We start from the raw sequence: 17,770 nt of genomic DNA, 5'->3' as shown, positions 1-17,770 counted from the left end.
GATCAGTTGTGGCTATGTTGTTACAGGCAGTACTTTGATAGGTCCATGTGTTTGTGTTGTTGTTCCAGCAGCAGGATGTTGATGTTGTTCCAGCAGCAGTGTGTTGATGTTGTTCCAGCAGCAGGATGTTGATGTTGTTCCAGCAGCAGGATGTTGATGTTGTTCCAGCAGCAGGATGTTGTTCCAGCAGCAGGATGTTGTTCCAGCAGCAGGGTGTTGATGTTGTTCCAGCAGCAGTGTGTTGATGTTGTTCCAGCAGCAGGATGTTGATGTTGTTCCAGCAGCAGGATGTTGATGTTGTTCCAGCAGCAGGGTGTTGATGTTGTTCCAGCAGCAGTGTGTTGATGTTGTTCCAGCAGCAGGGTGTTGATGTTGTTCCAGCAGCAGGGTGTTGATGTTGTTCCAGCAGCAGGGTGTTGATGTTGTTCCAGCAGCAGGATGTTGATGTTGATGTTGTTCCAGCAGCAGTGTGTTGATGTTGTTCCAGCAGCAGGATGTTGATGTTGTTCCAGCAGCAGTGTGTTGATGTTGTTCCAGCAGCAGGATGTTGATGTTGTTCCAGCAGCAGTGTGTTGATGTTGTTCCAGCAGCAGGATGTTGATGTTGTTCCAGCAGCAGGATGTTGATGTTGTTCCAGCAGCAGGGTGTTGATGTTGTTCCAGCAGCAGGGTGTTGATGTTGTTCCAGCAGCAGTGTGTTGATGTTGTTCCAGCAGCAGGATGTTGATGTTGTTCCAGCAGCAGGATGTTGATGTTGTTCCAGCAGCAGGATGTTGATGTTGTTCCAGCAGCAGTGTGTTGATGTTGTTCCAGCAGCAGGATGTTGATGTTGTTCCAGCAGCAGGATGTTGATGTTGTTCCAGCAGCAGGGTGTTGATGTTGTTCCAGCAGCAGGGTGTTGATGTTGTTCCAGCAGCAGGGTGTTGATGTTGTTCCAGCAGCAGGGTGTTGATGTTGTTCCAGCAGCAGGATGTTGATGTTGTTCCAGCAGCAGGATGTTGATGTTGTTCCAGCAGCAGGATGTTGATGTTGTTCCAGCAGCAGGGTGTTGATGTTGTTCCAGCAGCAGGATGTTGATGTTGATGTTGTTCCAGCAGCAGTGTGTTGATGTTGTTCCAGCAGCAGGATGTTGATGTTGTTCCAGCAGCAGGATGTTGATGTTGTTCCAGCAGCAGGATGTTGATGTTGTTCCAGCAGCAGGATGTTGATGTTGTTCCAGCAGCAGGATGTTGATGTTGATGTTGTTCCAGCAGCAGTGTGTTGATGTTGTTCCAGCAGCAGGATGTTGATGTTGTTCCAGCAGCAGGATGTTGATGTTGTTCCAGCAGCAGGGTGTTGATGTTGTTCCAGCAGCAGGATGTTGATGTTGTTCCAGCAGCAGTGTGTTGATGTTGTTCCAGCAGCAGGATGTTGATGTTGTTCCAGCAGCAGGGTGTTGATGTTGTTCCAGCAGCAGGATGTTGATGTTGTTCCAGCAGCAGTGTGTTGATGTTGTTCCAGCAGCAGGATGTTGATGTTGTTCCAGCAGCAGGATGTTGTTCCAGCAGCAGTGGGTTGGTGTTGTTCCAGCAGCAGGATGTTGATGTTGTTCCAGCAGCAGGATGTTGATGTTGTTCCAGCAGCAGTGTGTTGTTCCAGCAGCAGTGGGTTGGTGTTGTTCCAGCAGCAGGATGTTGATGTTGTTCCAGCAGCAGGGTGTTGATGTTGTTCCAGCAGCAGGATGTTGATGTTGTTCCAGCAGCAGGATGTTGATGTTGTTCCAGCAGCAGGATGTTCCAGCAGCAGTGTGTTGATGTTGTTCCAGCAGCAGTGTGTTGATGTTGTTCCAGCAGCAGGATGTTGTTCCAGCAGCAGTGTGTTGATGTTGTTCCAGCAGCAGGATGTTGATGTTGTTCCAGCAGCAGGGTGTTGATGTTGTTCCAGCAGCAGGGTGTTGATGTTGTTCCAGCAGCAGGATGTTGATGTTGTTCCAGCAGCAGGATGTTGATGTTGTTCCAGCAGCAGGATGTTGATGTTGTTCCAGCAGCAGGGTGTTGATGTTGTTCCAGCAGCAGGATGTTCCAGCAGCAGTGTGTTGATGTTGTTCCAGCAGCAGGATGTTGATGTTGTTCCAGCAGCAGGATGTTGATGTTCCAGCAGCAGGATGTTGATGTTGTTCCAGCAGCAGGGTGTTGATGTTCCAGCAGCAGGATGTTGATGTTGTTCCAGCAGCAGGGTGTTGATGTTCCAGCAGCAGGATGTTGTTGTTCCAGCAGCAGGATGTTGATGTTGATGTTGTTCCAGCAGCAGGATGTTGATGTTGTTCCAGCAGCAGGATGTTGATGTTGATGTTGTTCCAGCAGCAGGATGTTGATGTTGTTCCAGCAGCAGGATGTTGATGTTGATGTTGTTCCAGCAGCAGGATGTTGATGTTGTTCCAGCAGCAGGATGTTGATGTTGTTCCAGCAGCAGGATGTTGATGTTGATGTTGTTCCAGCAGCAGGATGTTGATGTTGTTCCAGCAGCAGGATGTTGATGTTGATGTTGTTCCAGCAGCAGGATGTTGATGTTGTTCCAGCAGCAGGATGTTGATGTTCCAGCAGCAGGATGTTGATGTTGTTCCAGCAGCAGGGTGTTGTTGTTCCAGCAGCAGGATGTTGATGTTGTTCCAGCAGCAGGGTGTTGATGTTGTTCCAGCAGCAGGATGTTGATGTTGTTCCAGCAGCAGGATGTTGATGTTGTTCCAGCAGCAGGATGTTGATGTTGTTCCAGCAGCAGGATGTTGATGTTGTTCCAGCAGCAGGATGTTGATGTTGTTCCAGCAGCAGGATGTTGATGTTGTTCCAGCAGCAGGGTGTTGATGTTGTTCCAGCAGCAGGATGTTCCAGCAGCAGTGTGTTGATGTTGTTCCAGCAGCAGGATGTTGATGTTGTTCCAGCAGCAGGATGTTGATGTTCCAGCAGCAGGATGTTGATGTTGTTCCAGCAGCAGGGTGTTGATGTTCCAGCAGCAGGATGTTGATGTTGTTCCAGCAGCAGGGTGTTGATGTTCCAGCAGCAGGATGTTGATGTTGTTCCAGCAGCAGGATGTTGATGTTGATGTTGTTCCAGCAGCAGGATGTTGATGTTGTTCCAGCAGCAGGATGTTGTTCCAGCAGCAGGATGTTGTTCCAGCAGCAGGATGTTGTTCCAGCAGCAGTGCCCTGGGTCTCCAGTCTCTGTGTCTGTCAGGCCAGGCTCTGTAGCAGTGAACTGTGTTTGTGTGGAGGTTTAGGTGTGTTGATAATGATGTTGTGGTGTTATTGTATGTTGTCCCAGGCTCCAGCAGCAGTGCCCTGGGTCTCCAGTCTCTGGGTCTGTCGGGCCAGGCTCCCAGCTCCTCCTCACTGGACGCAGGCACCCTGTCTGACACCACCGCATCAGGTAATGAAGCCCATCTACACACAGACCACTGCACACTACACACACACCACTACACACTACACACACACCACTACACACACCACTACACATTACACACTACCACCCTGTCTGACACCACTCTGTCAGGTAATGAAGCCCTTTACACACACGCCTAGAGGAGGGAGGGTGTTTCTCCTGTAACAGCTGTGGTTATGCTTCTAGAGGAGGGAGGGTGTTTCTCCTGTAACAGCTGTGGTTATGTTTCTAGAGGAGGGAGGGTGTTTCTCCTGTAACAGCTGTGGTTATGCTTCTAGAGGAGGGAGGGTGTTTCTCCTGTAACAGCTGTAGTTATGTTTCTAGAGGAGGGAGGGTGTTTCTCCTGTAACAGCTGTAGTTATGTTTCTAGAGGAGGGAGGGTGTTTCTCCTATAACAGCTGTAGTTATGTTTCTAGAGGAGGGAGGGTGTTTCTCCTGTAACAGCTGTGGTTATGTTTCTAGAGGAGGGAGGGTGTTTCTCCTGTAACAGCTGTGGTTATGCTTCTAGAGGAGGGAGGGTGTTTCTCCTGTAACAGCTGTAGTTATGTTTCTAGAGGAGGGAGGGTGTTTCTCCTGTAACAGCTGTGGTTATGTTTCTAGAGGAGGGAGGGTGTTTCTCCTGTAACAGCTGTAGTTATGTTTCTAGAGGAGGGAGGGTGTTTCTCCTGTAACAGCTGTGGTTATGCTTCTAGAGGAGGGAGGGTGTTTCTCCTGTAACAGCTGTGGTTATGTTTCTAGAGGAGGGAGGGTGTTTCTCCTGTAACAGCTATAGTTATGTTTCTAGAGGAGGGAGGGTGTTTCTCCTGTAACAGCTGTGGTTATGTTTCTAGAGGAGGGATGGTGTTTCTCCTGTAACAGTTGTAGTTATGTTTCTAGAGGAGGGAGGGTGTTTCTCCTATAACAGCTGTAGTTATGTTTCTAGAGGAGGGAGGGTGTTTCTCCTGTAACAGCTGTGGTTATGTTTCTAGAGGAGGGATGGTGTTTCTCCTGTAACAGTTGTAGTTATGTTTCTAGAGGAGGGAGGGTGTTTCTCCTATAACAGCTGTAGTTATGTTTCTAGAGGAGGGAGGGTGTTTCTCCTGTAACAGCTGTGGTTATGCTTCTAGAGGAGGGAGGGTGTTTCTCCTATAACAGCTGTGGTTATGCTTCTAGAGGAGGGAGGGTGTTTCTCCTGTAACAGCTGTGGTTATGCTTCTAGAGGAGGGAGGGTGTTTCTCCTGTAACAGCTGTGGTTATGTTTCTAGAGGAGGGAGGGTGTTTCTCCTGTAACAGCTGTAGTTATGTTTCTAGAGGAGGGAGGGTGTTTCTCCTATAACAGCTGTGGTTATGTTTCTAGAGGAGGGAGGGTGTTTCTCCTGTAACAGCTGTAGTTATGTTTCTAGAGGAGGGAGGGTGTTTCTCCTGTAACAGCTGTGGTTATGTTTCTAGAGGAGGGAGGGTGTTTCTCCTGTAACAGCTGTGGTTATGCTTCTAGAGGAGGGAGGGTGTTTCTCCTGTAACAGCGGTGGTTATGCTTCTAGAGGAGGGAGGGTGTTTCTCCTGTAACAGCTGTGGTTATGCTTCCAGCCCCAGCATCAGATGACGAGGGCAGCACGGCCGCCACGGACGGTTCTACGCTACGCACCTCTCCGGCCGAGCACGGGGGCAGCGTGGGATCTGAGAGCGGGGGCTCGGCCATCGACTCAGTGGCAGGAGAACACAGTGGTGAGTAGAAGTAGACTGGTTCTGTATTGACCTCTAGCTTCTAAACACTAAACTACTTGACACTTCTGAATGCATCGTATACTGTAGGTTCAAGCAATATGGTGACCGCTATACATTTACATTTTAGTCATTTAGCAGACGCTCTTTTTCACCTAGTCGGCGCAGGGATCCAATTCGAAATGTTCACCTTTTGTTGCCTTATCGCCTGGAATTAAATGCATTAAAATAGTTAATAGCAATCCTACATTAGCTCAGGTGTAACCAATCACCTTAAAAATCACATACCAGGGTTCTACTAAGCTAACATATGGAATTGTTATAAGATGGTCATACCAAGGATCATTTGGCTATTTGATTTTTTATTTTAGGACCCAATGAAGGTATTAAAAATTTGATGAAACATTGAATTTGGCCTTACTGCTATTAGCCCATAGAAACGCATTGAATAAAAACAGATACTCAAAAAAATAAGTTTGGTTTTAAGTGTTTGTCCTATATCTGAGCGATACAAGAAAGGTCAGGAAATAATTTATATATATATTTATATTTTGAACCCATATTCAACCCCTTTTTTGGGCACTAAACTACTTTTGGGCACTGAAGTACCTCCATACCCCTTCAGATCAGCCTCAATTTGTCGGGGCATGGACTCTAGAAGGTGTCAAGCGTTCCACAGGGATGCTGGCCCATGTTGACTCCAATGCTTCAGACAGTTGTGTGAAGTTGGCTGGATGTCCTTTGTTGATACACACGGTAAACTGTTGAGCGTGGAAAACCCAGCAGCGTTGCAGTTGTTGACACAAACCGGTGTTCCTGGCACCTACTACCATACCCCGTTCAAAGGCACTTAAATCTTTTGTCTTGCCCATTCACCCTCTGCATGGCACACACACAATCCATGTCTCAATTGTCTCATGGCTTGAAAATCCTTCTTTAACCTGTCTCCTCCCCTTCATCTACACTGATTTGAAGTGGATTTAACAGGTGACATCAATAAGGGATCATAGCTTTCACCTGGATTCACCTGGTCAGTCTGTCATGGAAAGAGCAGGTGTTCTTAATGGTAGTATACACTGAGTATACGAAACATTACTTTTTTTAAACTGGTACCGGGCTATCCTCAGACGAGTCTTGTGAGGCTTGTGGGCGTCCTACAGCAAAATAGCCAAGATGTTCGTGAGCGTCTCACCTTTCCATAGAGGGGTCATATTAGTATGTAGTCCAAACTGTTCGGACGCTAAAGACAGAAGTTGGCAGATCGGCGGTACCGACTTCGGACGAGTCCCCCATTTTCAGGATGTCTCCTGGTCTGACAAACACAGCTGTAGCTCTGCAGATGCAGAAGGCCACAATCGGTGGATGCGGTGGATTGAGGTGCCAGCGCATGCAAAAAAATAATAATCTCTTAAACGTTTCTATGAGAATGTATTTATTATGTTAATTGGATTTCCGTTGGGGCGCGGACATGGACTCTAGGGGATTAAGAAGTGGAAGGTGTATGGCACCACCAGGAGACTGCCTAGATCAGGCCGTCCCTTCAAACTGGATGACCGAGCAAGTAGGAGACTGTGTGCATGTGACGACAATATACCAAGCGCTCCACAAATCTGGCATGTATGGTAGGGTGGCCAGAAGGAAGCCATTACTCCAGAAAGCCCACATTGAATCCTGTTTGAAGCATGCAAATAAACACTCTGAGAGATTCTGCAGCCATGTGGCAAAAAGTTTTGTGGTCAGATGAAACAGAAATTGAACTTTTGGGCCTAAATGCTAGGCCGTTACGTTTGGTGCAAACCCAACACGGCACATCACCCAAAGAACACCATCCCTACTGTGAAGCATGGTGGTGGCAGAAACACCATCCCTACTGTGAAGCATGGTGGTGGCAGAAACACCATCCCTACTGTGAAGCATGGTGGTGGCAGCATCACCATCCCTACTGTGAAGCATGGTGGTGGCAGCATCACCATCCCTACTGTGAAGCATGGTGGTGGCAGAAACACCATCCCTACTGTGAAGCATGGTGGTGGCAGCATCACCATCCCTACTGTGAAGCATGGTGGTGGCAGCATCATGTTATGAGGATGTTTTTCATCGTCAGGGGCTGGGGCACTTTATCAGGATAGAAGGGAAAATGAATGGAGCAATGTACTGAAATGTCCTTGCGGAAAACCTGCTGCCCTCTGAAAGAAAACTGAAACTGGGATGGAAGATCGACTTTCAGCATGACAACGACCCGAAGCACACAGCCAAAGCTACAGTGGAGTGGCCCAGTCAAAGCCCCGACCTAAATCCAATAAAAATGTGGCATGACTTGAAGATTGTTGTCCATCAACGCTCCCCAAGGACCTTGAGAGCTTGAAGAGTTTTGTAAAGAAGAATGGTCAAATATTGCCGTATCTAAGTGTGAAACGTTGGTAGAGACTTATCACAACAGACTCACAGCTGTAATTACTGCCAAATGGGCTTCCACCAAGTATTAACTCAAAGGGTGGAGACTTATCCAATTATGATATTTCAGTGTTGTATTTTTTATATACACTGCGTTCGGAAAGTATTCAGACCCCTTGACTTTTTCCACATTTTGTTACGTTACAACCTTATTCTATAATTGATTAAATGTTTTTTTTTCCCCTCAACAATTTACACACAATACCCCATAATGACAAAATATTTTTTTGCAAATGTATTACAAATACAAAACTGAAATGTCACATTTACAAGCATTCAGACCCTTTACTCAGTACTTTGTTGAAGCACCTTTTGCCAGCTTCGCACACCTGTATTTGGGGAGTTTCTCCCATTCTTCTCTGCAGATCCTCTCAAGCTCTGTCAGGTTGGATGGGGAGTGTTCCTGTACAGCTATTTTCAGGCCTCTCCAGAGATGTTCGATCGGGTTCAAGTCCGGGCTCTGGCTGGGTCACTCAAGGACATTCAGAGACTTGTCCCGAAGCCACTCCTGCGTTGTCTTGGCTGTTAGCTTAGGGTCGTTATCCTGTTGGAAGGTGAACCTTCGTCTGAGGTCCTGAGCGCTCTGGAGCAGGTTTTCATCAAGGTTATTTCTGTACCTTGCTCCGTACATTTTTCCCTCGATCCTGACTAGTCTCCCAGTCCCTGCCGCTGAAAAACATCCCCACAGTATGATGCTGCCACCACCATGCTTCACCGTAGGGATGGTGCCAGGTTTCCTCCAGACGTGACGCTTGGCATTCAGGCCAAAGAGTTCAATCTTGGTTTCATCAGACCAGGATCTTGTTTCTCATGGTCTGAGAGTCCTTTAGGTGCCTTTTGGCAAACTCCAAGCGGGCTGTCATGTGCCTTTTACTGAGGAGAGGCTTCCGTCTGCCTCTACCATAAAGGCCTTATTGGTGGAGTGCTGCAGAGATGGTTGTCCTTCTGGAAGGTTCTCCCATCTCCACAGACGAACTCTGGAGCTCTGTCAGAGTGACCATTGGGTTCTTGGTCACCTCCCTGACCAAGGCCCTTCTCCTCCCACGATTGTTCAGTTTGGCCGGGCGGCCAGCTCTAGGAAGAGTCTTGGTGGATCCAAACTTCTTCCATTTAAGAATGATGGAGGCCACTGTGTTCTTGGGGACCTTCAATGCTGCAGAAATGTTTTGGTACCCTTCCCCAGATCTGTCCCTCGACACAATCCTGTCTCTGAGCTCTACGGACAATTCCTTCGACCTCATGGCTTGGTTTTTGCTATGACATGTCAACTGTGGGACCTTATATAAAACAGGTGTGTGCCTTTCCAAATCATGTCCAATCAATTGAATTTACCACAGACTCCAATCAAGTTGTAGAAACATCTCAAGGATGATCAATGGAAACCGGATGCACCTGAGCTCAATTTCGAGTCTCATAGCAAAAGGTCTGATTACTTATGTAAATAAGGCATTTCTGTTTATTTTTTATAAATTTACAAAGAAATCTAAAAACCTGTTTTCGCTTTGTCATTATGAGGTGTTGTGTGTAGATTGATTGAGGATTTTTTATTTATTTAATCCATTTCCGAATGCTGTCCGGGTGGCTGGTTTTAGACGATCCCACAGGTGAAGAAGCCGGACGTGGAGGTCCTGGGCTGGCGTGGTTACACGTGGTGTGAGGCTGGTTGGACGTACTGCCAAATTCTCTAAAACTACGTTGGAGGGGGCTTATGGTAGAAAAGTACATTAATTTCTCTGCCAACAGCTCTGGTGGACGTTCCTGCAGTCAGCATGCCAATTGCACATTCCCTTAAAACTTGAGACATCTGTGGCATTGTGTGACAAAACTGCACATTTTAGAGTGGCCTTTTATTGTCCCCTGCACAAGGTGCACCTGTGTAATGATTATGCTGTTTAATCAGGTTCTTGACATGCCACACCTTTCAGTTGGATGGGATTATCTTGGCAAAGGAGAAATGTTCACAGGGATGTAAACAGATTTGTGCACAAAATTTGAGAAATACGTTTTTTTGTGCATATGTAAAAATTCTGGCGTCTTTTATTTCAGTTCATGAAACATGGGACCAACACTTTATATGTTGCGTTTATATGTATATTTTCCCCCTTTAAAAGTGTGGAGTATGGTGTGTGTAGATCAGTGGGGGGGAAAACTCTGTAGCACTGACACAAAACATTTAGAATAAAGTTGAAGGGGGTGTAGACTTTCTATAGGCGTACTGTAGGTCCATTCCTCCTCATTTCCCACCTAGACCTGGTGGATATTTGTGTGATATCAGATGCGTGGTAACACCATTTCCTCCTGTTCACTCTGTCTCCCCCTAGTGTCAGGCCGCAGCAGTGCGTACGGGGACACAGCAGTGGAGGGCCACCCAGCAGGACCAGGCAGTGTGAGCTCCAGCACAGGGGCCATCAGCACCAACACAGCCCAGCAGGAGTGTGACGGATCGGACGGAGACGGAGAGACCGAGGGGGACGTCCACACCAGCAACAGGTCAGAAACCACACAAAAAAAAACACATAAAAAACAGAAAGCGTGACATCACACAGTAGCAGGGTTCAGTGGTGGTTTTAGTCTAGTTTGTATTCATATGGAGTTTCCCCATTTTTAAAGGGATTATATATATTTTATTTAGGCTTTTATTTATTTGTATTTTACATTATGAAAACGAACTTATACAACAACTTAGACACACACACACACACAAACAAGGACTACATCTCATCTGCCCAGACCCGCCTGCTCACACCTCCTTCCCAGACCCGCCTGCTCACACCTCCTTCCCAGACCCGCCTGCTCACACCTCCTTCCCAGACCTGCCTGCTCACACCTCCTTCCCAGACCCGCCTGCTCACACCTCCTTCCCAGACCTGCCTGCTCACACCTCCTTCCCAGACCCGCCTGCTCACACCTCCATCCCTAGTGTCCGTATGCTCACACCTCCATCCCTAGTGTCCGTATGTTCACACCTCCATCCCTAGTGCCCTTATGTTGACACCTCCATCCCTAGTGCCCGTATGTTCACACCTCCATCCCTAGTGCCCTTATGTTGACACCTCCATCCCTAGTGTCCGTATGTTCACACCTCCATCCCTAGTGTCCGTATGTTCACACCTCCATCCCTAGTGTCCGTATGTTCACACCTCCATCCCTAGTGTCCGTATGTTCACACCTCCATCCCTAGTGTCCGTATGTTCACACCTCCATCCCTAGTGTCCGTATGTTCACACCTCCATCCCTAGTGCCTGTATGTTCACACCTCCATCCCTAGTGCCCGTATGTTGACACCTCCATCCCTAGTGTCCGTATGTTCACACCTCCATCCCTAGTGTCTGTATGTTCACACCTCCATCCCTAGTGCCCGTATGTTCACACCTCCATCCCTAGTGCCCGTATGTTCACACCTCCATCCCTAGTGTCCGTATGTTCACACCTCCATCCCTAGTGTCCGTATGTTCACACCTCCATCCCTAGTGTCTGTATGTTGACACCTCCATCCCTAGTGCCCGTATGTTCACACCTCCATCCCTAGTGTCCGTATGTTCACACCTCCATCCCTAGTGTCCGTATGTTCACACCTCCATCCCTAGTGTCCGTATGTTCACACCTCCATCCCTAGTGTCCGTATGTTCACACCTCCATCCCTAGTGCCCGTATGTTCACACCTCCATCCCTAGTGCCCGTATGTTCACACCTCCATCCCTAGTGTCCGTATGTTCACACCTCCATCCCTAGTGTCTGTATGTTGACACCTCCATCCCTAGTGCCCGTATGTTCACACCTCCATCCCTAGTGTCCGTATGTTCACACCTCCATCCCTAGTGTCCGTATGTTCACACCTCCATCCCTAGTGTCCGTATGTTCACACCTCCATCCCTAGTGTCCGTATGTTCACACCTCCATCCCTAGTTTTATTTTCCCATATTAAAGTCTGTTATGACAGAGTATACTTTTTAAAATAATGTCTTTGGTGGGGTAATTGGTATTACCGAAAATAAATACGAAAACTTTGGCAGCCATGCCATTCTAAAGAGATTTATTCTACCTGTACGATTTATGGGAAGAATATTCCATTTAATTAGATCTGCTTTCCACATGGTTGAGTAATGAATAAAGTTGTCTTTATTTATTTGCCGTTTGATCAAATCAAGCTTTATTTATACAACACATTTCAGACATGGAATGCAACACAATGTGCTTCACAGGAAAAAAATATATAAAAACAATGAAATATTTACTACACAACAAAGTAAAGAGGATTAAAAAACTATATAAACGGAATGACTAAGAAGTAACCTGAGGAAAAGCAGAGCTGAAAAGGTCCACAGTTTCTGCCCCCATCAGGTTCTCTGGCAGGCTACTCCAGAGGCTGGGGGCATAGCAACTAAAGGCTGCCTCTCCATGCCTCTTGGTCCAGGGCTTTGGGATAGTTAAAAGGCCAGTGCCCGAGGACCTGAGGGACCTACTGGGTACATATCTTAAAATCATGTCTGACATGTATTGGGGTGCACAATCATGGTTGACTTAAAAAAAAACAATATAATTAACTCTAAAACTCACTAGCAGCCAGTGCAGAGACCTTAAAACCGGTGTAATGTGTGCTCTCCTTCTGGTCTTGGTCAGTATCCGTGCTGCAGCATTCTGGGTGTTTTGCAGTTGACCAATGCCTTTCTTGGGTAGACCAGACAGGAGAGCATTACAGTAGTCAAGCCTGCTTGTAATAAAAGCATGGATGAGTCTCTCTGTATCAGCCTGAGAGAGAAACGGCCGCACCTTGACAATGTTTGTTGTCACTTATGAAGCATCTTAATAAGATTTTTGGAGTATTCTGAAAATATTATTTGCGAAAGGGGGCATTGAGTTTTCCATATTAGTCAGGTATATCATTAGATCCTCTGCAAATAAGTTTATATTCATGTTTACCAATACTGACACTTGTTACGTTTGTGTCCTGTCAAATTATTTCTGCTAGTGGTTCAATTGCAAGTGCAAACAGGAGGGGGGAGAGAGGACATCCCTGTCTTGTGCCCCTTTTCTAAAACAATTTCATTAGTTCATATATTTGTGTATATTTTTTCTTTAGGACATTTATACACTATTTGTATTACATTTATTATTTCACCTGAAAAGTTGAAAGCTTCCAAAGTTTTGGATAGAAAAGGCAGTTGAAGACAATCGAAAGCCTTTTCGCCACCAACAGCCATTATTGATAAATCTACATCTTGTTTTTTTGCATATTGTGTTATACTAAACCATGTTCTTGAATTTGTTTGTCTTTTTAATAAACCCTGTTTGATTGACATGTATCAAGTCTGGTAAGACTATAAGCTTTGTTATTATTTTGTCAGAATGTATTAAACTTATGGGTCTATAATCAGCGGGGGACTCCAGATTTTCCTGGTTTTAAAATAACTTAAATAACTGTTTGATACATGGTGTGTGTGTGTGTGTTTTGTGAGAGATGGGAGATATTTACCAGGTTTACTTGCGATTTAAGTAGTGTGCTTTATTTTAGTTTTAAGTGATTTTTAAAGGGATAGTGCGATACGTTGTCATACTTACCCATAGTCAATTGAACTCGTGGATTCCATTTTTATGTCTCCGCGTGCAGTTTTAAGGAAGTTAAATAGTGGTTTCGCCAGCCATTGCTAACTAGCATTAGTGCAATAAATGGTAGTCAATAGGTACAGCTCGCAAGTTAGCAATTAGCGCTAACGCTAGTCAGCAACTTCCTTCAAACTGCACATACGGACATGAGTAGAAAAGGGCTTAATTGCCCAAATCTCGCACTGTCCCTTTAAGTGTGGTGTTCCTAGGAAACTGAGCGATTCGCGTTACTTTTCACCGTCGAAGAAGCAGCTAAGGTGATTTTTTTGTTTGCTTCACTGATATCAGTGAATGTATCTATAAATCTGAACCACGCCTATTTTCTCTATGGGAATAGTGTCGTAAGTAGAGTTGTGTTTTGGAGTGTTTTCTGACATCCCTTCCTGCATCTGTTCCAGACTCCACGTGGTGCGCCTGATGCTTCTGGAGCGACTCCTACAACACCTGCCCCAGCTGGACAGTGTAGGAGGGGTCAACGCTATCCCCTACATGCAGGTAAGGCCAATGTAGCCTACTATGTAATTCATGTTTAGTGTCGCTGGAAGTATGCAGCTAGTACCATTTTAAGTAGAATTTTATATGGCGTCTAATTATCCTGTAAGAGAGGGTCATAATTGTCACGACACAAAACATGAAGATGTATTAATGTTCATTGATTTAATTTATTCATTCATTCATTCATTCCTGCAGGTGGTCCTGATGCTGACCTCTGACCTGGCTGGAGAAGACGACAAGGACAAGGGAGCCCTGGACGACCTGCTGGCTCTACTCATCACCGAGCTGGGCATGCATAAGAAGGTACTTACCGTGTGTGTGTGTGTGTGTGTGTGTGTGTGAAGCAGTCAAATCCTTGCTACGTCCTTGTTTCCACAATTCCTCTCAAAACACATTTGAGGAGAGATTCCAGGGTCCCGACCTCCTCCAATGAGCTACGAGAGGAAATGGGTAAACAATGACAAGAAAGAGAGGAGTTGACGGCAAGTAACGTTTTCAGATTGACACACAGCCTTGGCGCATGTGTCCCTTTTTTAAAAAAATGTTCCGTTCTCTCACCCCCATCTTTTTGTATCTCCTTCAGGACGTGTCCAAGAAGAACGAGCGCAGCCCCCTCAACGAGGTCCATCTGGTCATCATGAGACTGCTCTCTGTCTTCATGTCCAGAACCAAGTCTGGATCAAAGTCCTCCTCTGAGGTATGGGCCTTCCTCTCCTTCGATATCTAACCCCCAAAACCAATATCCCATTTTTCCTGTTTTTCTATGTTTACCTGAAGAGAATAGAATATTCAGCCACTCATGGAGGACAATGGAAGTAGATTCAAGAAATGCTTCTTTATTACGTGACACATTTCAGCGTGATGCCTTCATTAGGGTTTTACAGACAGAAAACGGTTTGCACAACTAAAGGATTTCTGCACAAACTGTCAGAAACCGTCTCAGGTAAGCTCATCTGCGTGCTCGTCGTCCTCACCAGGGTCTTGACCTGACTGCAGTTCGGCGTCGTAACCGACTTCAGTGGGCAAATGCTAACCTTCGATGGCCACTGGCACCCTGGAGAAGTGTGCCCTTCACGGATGAATCCTGGTTTCAACTGTACCGGGCAGATGACAGACAGCGTGTATGGCGTCTTATGGGCGAGCAGTTTGCTGATGTTAATGCTATGAACAGAGTGCCCCATGGTGGGGTTATGGTCTGGGCAGGCATAAGCTACGGACAACTAACACAATTGCATTTTATAGATGGCAATTTGAATGCAGAGATACCGTGACGATATCCTGAGGTCCATTGTCGTGCCATTCATCCGCCGCCATCACCTCATGTTTCAGCATGATAATGCATGGACCCATGTCGCAAGGATCTGTACACAATTCCTGGAAGGTGAAAATGTCCCAGTTCTTCCATGGCCTGCATACTCACCAGACATGTCACCCATTGAGCATGTTTGGGATGCTCTGGATCAACGATCATGCTACATGAGGCAAATGGTGGTCACACCAGATACTGACTGGTTTTCTGATCAAAGCCCCTACTTTTTTTTTTTTAAAGGTATCTGTGACCAACAGATGCATATCTGTATTCTCAGTCATGTGAAATCCATAGATTAGGGCCTAATGAATTTATTTCAATTGACTAATTTATTCCTTATATGAACTGTAACTCAGTAAAATCTTTGAAAATGTTGCACGTTGTGTTTATATTGTTGTTCAGTGTGTGGTTGTCCTGATCACATCTGCCCCTCTTCTTCTCCAGTCGTCCTCTCTGATCTCCAACGCCACGGCCACAGCCCTGCTCAGTCAGGGGGCGGTTGACTACTGTCTCCACGTCCTCAAGTCTCTGCTGGAGTTCTGGAAGAGCCAGCAGGGAGAGGAGGAGCCTGTGGCAGCCTCCCAGCTCCTCACACCTCACACCTCCTCGTCTCCTCCGGACATGAGCCCCTTCTTCCTGAGGCAGTACGTCAAGGTAAGAGGAAACCCCCAACCCGGATTTCCAAAAAACGGAATCTTGTCGAGTGCAGCCCCACCGACTGGTTTTGGGAGATCTGGTTTTGCACTGACTTTGTTTCAGCATTTGTGAGGGGATCAGTTGGAGCAAGAATCTCTCATCTTGATCACATAATGAGTAGATATTTGAGATGTAAGGTGATCGGTAGATCAGGGATTCTGCTGCCGTCCAAATGCAATGTAGTCCATCTGTAGCTCAGCTGGTAGAGCACGGCGCTTGTAACGCCAAGGTAGTGGGTTCGAACCCCGGGACCACCCATACACAAAAAAAAATTATGCACGCATGACTGTAAGTAGCTTTGGATAAAAGCGTCTGCTAAATGGCATATTATTATTATTATCAAACACACACAGTGTGTTCCTGTCTGTTCCTGTTCCTGTTCCTGTGTCTGTTCCTGTCTGTTTGTGTTCCTGTGTCTGTTCCTGTGTCTGTTCCTGTGTCTGTTCCTGTGTCTGTTCCTGTGTCTGTTCCTGTGTCTGTTCCTGTGTCTGTTCCTGTCTGTTTGTGTTCCTGTGTCTGTTCCTGTGTCTGTTCCTGTGTTTGTTCCTGTGTCTGTTCCTGTGTCTGTTCCTGTGTCTGTTCCTGTCTGTTCCTGTGTCTGTTCCTGTCTGTTCCTGTGTCTGTTCCTGTGTCTGTTCCTGTGTCTGTTCCTGTGTCTGTTCCTGTGTCTGTTCCTGTCTGTTCCTGTGTCTGTTCCTGTCTGTTCCTGTGTCTGTTCCTGTCTGTTCCTGTCTGCTTCATGTGCTGTCTGTTCTCTCCTGTCTCTCAGGGTCATGCTGGTGATGTGTTTGAGGCCTACTCCCAGCTGCTGACTGAGATGGTTCTGAGACTGCCCTATCAGATCAAGAAGATCGCAGACACCAACCCACGCATCCCGCCTCCCGTCTTCGACCACTCCTGGTTCTACTTCCTGTCTGAGGTACATGACCCTGCCCCCTCTTAACAGTCTGATATGGTTCCCTGGTCTCTGTCGCTCGCGCGTCTAACCCCCGCCTCTACCATCTGTGTTCCCCTATAGTACCTAACCCCCGCCTCTACCATCTGTGTTCCCCTATAGTACCTAACCCCCCCCTTCTACCATCTATGTTCCCCTATAGTACCTAACCCCCCCCTCTACCATCAATGTTCCCCTATAGTACCTAACCCCCGCCTCTACCATCTATGTTCCCCTATAGTACCTAACCCCCCCTCTACCATCTATGTTCCCCTATAGTACCTAACCCCCGCCTCTACCATCTATGTTCCCCTATAGTACCTAACCCCCTTCTACCATCTATGTTCCCCTATAGTACCTAACCCCCGCCTCTACCATCTGTGTTCCCCTATAGTACCTAACCCCCGCCTCTACCATCTATGTTCCCCTATAGTACCTAACCCCCGCCTCTACCATCTATGTTCCCCTGTAGTACCTAACCCCCCCTCTACCATCTATGTTCCCCTATAGTACCTAACCCCCGCCTCTACCATCTGTGTTCCCCTATAGTACCTAACCCCCGCCTCTACCATCTATGTTCCCCTATAGTACCTAACCCCCGCCTCTACCATCTGTGTTCCCCTATAGTACCTAACCCCCCCTCTACCATCTATGTTCCCCTATAGTACCTAACCCCCCTCTACCATCTATGTTCCCCTATAGTACCTAACCCCCCTCTACCATCTATGTTCCCCTATAGTACCTAACCCCCGCCTCTACCATCTATGTTCCCCTATAGTACCTAACCCCCCTCTACCATCTATGTTCCCCTATAGTACCTAACCCCCGCCTCTACCATCTATGTTCCCCTATAGTACCTAACCCCCGCCTCTACCATCTATGTTCCCCTATAGTACCTAACCCCCGCCTCTACCATCTATGTTCCCCTATAGTACCTCATGATTCAGCAGACGCCCTTCGTGAGACGCCAGGTCAGGAAGCTGCTCCTGTTCATCTGTGGTTCTAAGGAGAAGTACCGTCAGCTCCGGGACCTGCACACGCTGGACTCTCACATCCGCGGCATCAAGAAACTTCTGGAGGAACAGGGTATCTTCCTCCGCGCCGGCATCGTCACGGCAACCTCAGGCTCCGCCCTGCAGTACGACACGCTCATTAGTCTGGT

General features: G+C 46.9%; 1 protein-coding gene across 10 annotated transcripts in view; it reads left to right on the top strand.

The window, feature by feature from the left end:
• Positions 1-17,770, top strand: part of LOC121546157 (E3 ubiquitin-protein ligase UBR4-like) — a 163,596-nt gene that overhangs the window by 98,910 nt on the left and 46,916 nt on the right. For all 10 annotated transcript variants that reach the window (XM_045209505.1, XM_045209496.1, XM_045209501.1 and 7 more), the window contains 9 exons: positions 3,296-3,400; positions 4,982-5,119; positions 9,892-10,060; positions 13,573-13,669; positions 13,865-13,972; positions 14,253-14,366; positions 15,423-15,632; positions 16,444-16,593; positions 17,541-17,768. In XM_045209505.1, the coding sequence (XP_045065440.1) occupies positions 3,296-3,400; positions 4,982-5,119; positions 9,892-10,060; positions 13,573-13,669; positions 13,865-13,972; positions 14,253-14,366; positions 15,423-15,632; positions 16,444-16,593; positions 17,541-17,768 (1,319 nt within the window). The remainder of the gene's footprint in view (positions 1-3,295; positions 3,401-4,981; positions 5,120-9,891; positions 10,061-13,572; positions 13,670-13,864; positions 13,973-14,252; positions 14,367-15,422; positions 15,633-16,443; positions 16,594-17,540; positions 17,769-17,770) is intronic.

Source organism: Coregonus clupeaformis, chromosome 30, assembly GCF_020615455.1.
Source record: "Coregonus clupeaformis isolate EN_2021a chromosome 30, ASM2061545v1, whole genome shotgun sequence".
Lineage (NCBI taxonomy): Eukaryota > Metazoa > Chordata > Actinopteri > Salmoniformes > Salmonidae > Coregonus > Coregonus clupeaformis.
The sequence above is the reverse complement of the archived record's forward strand: the minus strand, read 5'-3'. Positions and strand labels throughout refer to the sequence as shown.